The sequence below is a fragment of the Harmonia axyridis genome, chromosome 1 (genome assembly GCF_914767665.1).
Source record: "Harmonia axyridis chromosome 1, icHarAxyr1.1, whole genome shotgun sequence".
NCBI classification, from domain to species: Eukaryota; Metazoa; Arthropoda; class Insecta; order Coleoptera; family Coccinellidae; genus Harmonia; species Harmonia axyridis.
In genome coordinates, this window is record NC_059501.1 from 54,008,425 (window position 1) to 54,015,324 (window position 6,900).

At 30.8% G+C, this 6,900-nt stretch overlaps 1 protein-coding gene across 1 annotated transcript; it reads left to right on the forward strand.

The window, feature by feature from the left end:
• Nucleotides 1–4,558: 4,558 nt before the first annotated feature.
• Nucleotides 4,559–6,446, forward strand: LOC123672051 (smad nuclear-interacting protein 1-like). The gene is made up of 2 exons (XM_045606020.1): nt 4,559–5,435; nt 6,206–6,446. The coding sequence occupies exons 1-2, from the start codon at nt 4,559–4,561 to the stop codon at nt 6,442–6,444; spliced, it is 1,116 nt and encodes a 371-aa protein (XP_045461976.1). The 3' UTR covers nt 6,445–6,446.
• Nucleotides 6,447–6,900: the final 454 nt, after the last annotated feature.

The window sequence follows — 6,900 nt, forward strand, 5'->3', positions numbered from 1 at the left end:
ATGCCATAACAATTTTCTCCATATTCATATGAGATTTGCATTTTTCACGTACCGACGGAATTGGATGAATGTAGTAGTAGAAATCATGAGATCTCGCTGATATGAGGAGCAAAAAATTCCGGAAGGGGGTAATTAATTAGTTTGAATAGAGCCTAAAATTATGCCATAATAATTTTTTCCATATTCATATGAGATTTGCTGTTTTCACGTATTGACGGAATGGGATGAATGCATTAGAAGTACTCATGAGATCTCGGTAATCTGAGGAGCAAAAAATTCTGGAATGGGGTAATTAATTAGTTTGAATAGAGCATAAAATTATGGCGTAACCATTTTTTCCAAATTCATAATTAATTTGCAGTTTTCACGTACTGACGGAATTGTATGAATGTAGTAGTAGAATTCATGAGATCTCGTTAATCTGAGGAGCAAAAAATTTCGGAATAGGGTAATTAATTAGTTTGAATAGAGTCTTAAATTATGCCATAACAATTTTCTCCATATTCATATGAGATTTGCATTTTTCACGTACCGACGGAATTGGATGAATGTAGTAGTAGAAATCATGAGATCTCGCTGATATGAGGAGCAAAAAATTCCGGAAGGGGGTAATTAATTAGTTTGAATAGAGCCTAAAATTATGCCATAATAATTTTTTCCATATTCATATGAGATTTGCTGTTTTCACGTATTGACGGAATGGGATGAATGCATTAGAAGTACTCATGAGATCTCGGTAATCTGAGGAGCAAAAAATTCTGGAATGGGGTAATTAATTAGTTTGAATAGAGCTTAAAATTATGGCGTAACCATTTTTTCCAAATTCATAATTAATTTGCAGTTTTCACGTACTGACGGAATTGTATGAATGTAGTAGTAGAATTCATGAGATCTCGTTAATCTGAGGAGCAAAAAATTTCAGAATAGGGTAATTAATTAGTTTGAATAGAGCCTACAATTATGCAGTAATGATTTACCATATTCATATAGGATTTGCAGTTTTCATTTACCTACTGCCGGAATGGGATGAATGAAGTAGTAGAACTCATGAGATCTCGATAATCTGAGGAGCAAAAAATTCCGGAATAGCGTAATTGATTAGTTTGAATAAGGCCTAAAATTATGCCGTAATAATTTTCTCCATATTCATAGGAGATTTGCATTTTTCACGTACTGACGGAATGGGATGAATGCAGTAGAAGTACTCATGAGTTTTCGGTAATCTGAGGAGCAAAAAATTCCGGAATAGGGTAACTAATTAGTTTGAATAGAGCCTAAAATTATTATGATATTCAGATTATTCTGAGGTGTTTATTTACAATTGGGTTCTGCTAGCTTAACCGTGAAGCTAGCAGAACCCAGGGTTTTTTTGAAAAAACATAAATTCAGAAATTCGGTAATGGGTTCAAACGTGAGCCTAAAAAGAGCCTGAAATTATGGTTTAATCAGATTTTCCATAAGATATCGATTAGCTTGGTGGTTCTGCTAGCTTAACGTTAAGCTAGCAGAACCCGCGATTCCTCCGACAATTCAGGAGCAAAAAATTTTTGAATTGTGTAATAAATCAGCCTAAAATGAGTCTAAAATTATGGTCAAAAAAAAAATCGAAAATTCGAAAGGGGTTCTGCTAGCTTAACGGGGGTTATATTGGGCAAGAAGACTTGCACAATCGACGCTCACTTGCTACTGTTGATTCGCAGTTCTTGTGTGAATAAAATCTCGACTTTTTCGAGGTACTTTTTTCTTGCACAGTTCCAAATCTCCTTTCGAGAAAAGTATGCGCCACTACTCTAGTCGGGGTCACAAATTTGTAGTGGTATTTAGGAATTCAAGATATGATATCTGAGTTTTTCATATATTTATTTTTATATCTGTCAAACTCTCATCACGTAGATGATTAAATCATAAATATATACAGGAAGTGTGGCATATACGCACCCTGTATATATTTATTATTTAATCATCTATGTGATGAGAGTTTGACAGATATTGAATTATTGAATGAAAAACTTGTCAGATATAGTATCTTGAATGGCTAAATACCACTACAGTAGGTATTCTGTCATGCTTAGCGAGAATGCCGTATCCGAAATTGTTACTTTTAGGGTTTTTGATTCAATGGGGGCTCATTAGGAGGTTTTTGAACTAAAATTATAAATTTGAATTGTCGTGTTAACAAGGTTATCCGATATTTTATTTATGTAATCAGCTAAATCAAACTCACCAATAAGAATGCCGATAGAAACGAATACCCCAAAAGTAAAAATTTAAGATACGACAATCGAAACGAAATGATCTGTTCGGAGAACGAGCGTTTGGAATTCTTTATAAATGAGTTTAAAAATGATCATTCTGAAATATGCTAACTGACAAAGAAACTGCAACACCCAGAAGGATAATCTCCAACAGAGCTACCTGAATCCCGAAGTAGTAAAAGCTGTGAAGTCCCTATATCGAGGTGCAAGATCTAGAGTTAAAACAAACCGTGGGTTAACAAAAGGTTTCTCCATAAGCAAAGAACATGAGCAGGGATGCTGCTTATCTCCGACACCGTCTATTAGTTACAAACAAAAAAAATTTCAAGAATTATTCAATTATCTACTAGTAAGTATTTATATGATGCCATTAAATAACCTATGATAGTTTGACAAACAATCATTTTAAGAAAGTTTAAAAAGTCATCAAACAATAGTGACTTCTCTGATAACGTCACAGTCATTAAAAAAAATTATAAAACCATTTTTTAATCACAAACAGATTGTTAAATAACTTCTAGGAAATAGTAGGAGAATTATTCAACTATCCATTAGTACATAATTTAATGATGCTTTAATGATCATGAGGTCATTAGATGATCAATAAATAGTTTGACGATTTTTCTAAAATGTTACCCTTAATGAAATCTTGTGTACTTTTGAAGTGTTTATTCGTCATAGTTTTAATGACTTACCTAATGACGTTAATGACTATTATAAAAATTTCAATTATCTAATTTATTATGAGATAAATAATTTTTGGAATGTGTGTATTTTTTTTTGTCATTGTTTAGGTTGAATTTTGAAACGTTCATCTGAGGAACGAAATCAATTTTATACAAGTTGGAGAATAGAGTCATAGATGCGAAAGAAAAGAAGAAGAAGAAAAACGTTTTTCTCTATGAAGATCTTCAAACTCGTTGTACCTTTCAGTACAAATACAGAGGACTATTTTTTATAATTAATGAATTTAACAATTTTTTCACAATTTCATTCGAGCAATTGAAAAATATTAGTTACAAACAGAAAAAATTCAAGAATTATTTAACTATCTATTAGAAAGTATGTATATGATGCCATCAAATTAGCTATGATAGTTTGACAAATAAATATTTTAAAAACTCATCGAACAATAGTGACTTATCTGATAACGTCACAGTCATTAAAAAAATTATAAAACCATTTTTTAATCACAAACAGATTGTTAAATAACTTCTGGGAAAAAGTAGGAGACTTATTCAACTATCCATTAGTACATAATTTAATGATGCTCTAATGATCATGAGGTCATTAGATAAGCAATAAATAGTTTAACGATTTTTCTAAAATGTTACCCTTAATAAAATCTTGTGTACTTTTGAAGTGTTTATTCGTCATAGTTTTAATGACTTACCTAATGACGTTAATGACTATTATAAAAATTTCAATTATCTATGATAATTTATTATGAGATAAATAATTTTTGGAATGTGTGTATTTTTTTTTGTCATTGTTTAGGTTGAATTTTGAAACGTTCACCTGAGGAACGAAATCAATTTTATACAAGTTGAAGAATAGAGTCATAGATGCAAAAGAAAAAGAGAAGATGAAAAACGTTTTTTTTCTATGAAAAATATACAGAGGACTATTTTTCATAATTAGTGAATTTAACAATATTTTTCAATTTTATTTGAGCATTCCGAAAAATATTGCTCGTGCATGGGAATATCCATTGTTTGGATAATTGTTCATTCTTTGGAAAAGTATAATACCAAACACTTTTGGTATTTCTATTACACCTTGTGCACATTGCTACAACGCAATTCGGCATTTTATATGATCATTATTAATATTAATAATGTAGTTTATTATAGCATCAATATTAATCGCAAAGGCTTTGGAACTTATACATGATAGATATAATCGAAACATTTTTCCATAAGAAAATAATTTTAACTTGAAAAAATCACCTGGTATTATCGATTATCTCATTCTATTCTTCGTTATGAACTTCCTATGTTCTTAAAAGGTGAACTCAATAAACTCTTTGTTCAGCACAAAACACAAAAATATTCACCGCATAGACATAACATTAGCCAAGCACAATAAAGGACGAAAAAGAAGAAAACGTATAACATTATTCTATGGTCAACTGTTGTTTATCTTTTACTACAGATAACTAACCTCAATCTATGAGTCTATGACCATAACAGAACAAGTCAGTACGACGAACTATTCTCCTGAATAGCCTGTATTCAACAAGTGTTATTTGCGTTCGCAGTAAAATTATTTTATTTTCTGATTGAATTAGTGGAACTTCTAGGATGTCTTCTTTCAAAAGTAAAAAACCTCGATCAGATTCAACTAGTTCAAGTAGTGGCTCATCTGAGTTTAATAGCAGTGTATCCAGTAATCATTACAAAAAGAGAAAACATTCAGATTCAAGCGATTCAGAGAACCAAAGAAATTCGAAAGTAAAAAAAGGACACAAGAAAAATTCATCAACTAAGCATGAATATGAGTTTGTACGACCAGAAAAGTATAAAAGAGATCATAGGGATTCCAAGGAAGCTGATTATAAAAGAAATCATCGTGAACATGATAGTAAACAAAACAGAAGAAATTATAAAAGTGCAAGTAGAAGAAACACTGAAGATTGTGAGAAATATAAGAGTGACGACAACAGAATTGATAATAAAAGACACACTGATTTTAGAATTGAGAGATCAGGAAGGAACGAAAGGAATAGAGAACGAAATGGCCCAGGATGTAAAAGAAGAAGCCCTGGGAGATTCAGAGGTAGTAGCAATAAAAGGAGTAGAAGTAAATCTTTTGATCATGCAACTGCGAAATGGGGTAAGGAGGAAGTAGATAACTCGGAGGGGAAACATGTTGGTGTAAAGCTGAAACCAAATTTTGGTCTATCAGGAAAATTAACTGAAGAAACAAATACTTATAAAGGAGTGGTTATTAAGTATAGCGAACCTCCAGAAGCCCGAAAACCAAAACGTAGGTGGAGGCTCTACCCTTTCAAGGGAGAAAAAGCCCTTCAAACTTTATATATTCATAGGGAGAGTGCATATTTGATTGGACGAGAGAGGAAAGTTGTTGATTTGCCAGTCGATCATCCATCTTGCTCTAAACAGCATGCTGCTCTACAATATAGATTGGTTCCTTTTACACGAGAAGATGGTAGTGCTGGTAAGTACATTTAAAATAAATTTTTTATTCAATTTTCTTGCTAGAGCTGTTTCATTTTTGAATATTTTTCTTCTTATGATGGCTTTCACACTAGAATTTGGTATTAGAATCAATTATATTTAAAATATATTGTTCTAGAAGCAAATAATCTTCAAACCTCGTAATTCATGTTTCAATGCTTCCAATGTCAAAAATTGTTTTGTTTTTCATTGTTTTGCAATCTCCTCTCAAATTATTCGAAAATTGCTAGAAATCTCATTCCATGTTGGTTTATCTATTTTTATTCTATTTTTAATAGTTAAAATCTTGTTAATACATGAAGATGGGAATTTTATTAAAAATATTGAAAGTTTCATCATTTTCATGGTATTATAATAATTTATGCCTACAATTAGTGAAGGCATCTTTTGAATGATCTAATTCGAAGATTGTGAAGACCTTCATCAATAATTCGAGTAATGCATATTGATAAATTAATTGTACCGGGTTTTTCACCATAATTTGACCCCCCCCCCCCCCCTTTAACTTTGTTACTAGAAGAGGTACAAAAAATGTTTTTCACAAAAGTTTTACGAAATCGACTAGTGTTTTTGAAAATGATTTCACAAAAGTCAAAACGAAATATATACAGAGCGGGCAACATATTGATAGCAACTTCGGTACCTATCACTCTGTACATATTATGAAACAGTTCAGAGAAATTTTTTCATTTGTATTTTATATTTATGTGGTTAATTTCTTTTGATATGAAAATTGTTTTTTTATTTCAGGCAAAAGAGTGAGACCTTATTTGATAGATCTCGAATCTGCTAATGGGACGTTTATAAATGGCAAGAATATCGAACCTAAGAAATATGTTGAGTTATTAGAGAAAGATGTTATCAAATTTGGCTTCAGTTCAAGAGAATATGTGCTACTTCATGAAAATAGTAAAGATGAAGCACAAGATGATGATGTAAAATTAGAAGAGGAAGAAGTTAAAATCAAAAAAGAAGACCATATTTCGTGAAAGACAATAGTTGAATGCTGATTATACTCTTTGAATTAATATTATTTTCTATTCAAGCTTGATTTTTATTTTCTGTACTTTATGTAATATATGTATATTAAAAAAATTTCCAATAAATTGTAATGAAAAGAGTGAAATGTGTTTTTGACATCGAACAAATTTAGGACCTTAATAAATCCATATTCAGCATAATCAATAATTCAAATAATTATTTTACATGAACAAACTGAATTCCAACCTAGTCGGATTTGTGAGCTGAATTATTATTTATTATTACATTGGCCAATTAATGGTCATTACAAAAATTTTATTTATTTAATTTATTATTAGATAAATAATTCTTGGAATGCGTGTGTCGTTATCAGATGAGATAACGCGTTTTCAAAATATTTATTTTCTCCATGGTGATGAAATAAAACAGGTATAATTGAACAAAAATAAATGCATCATTCTTTT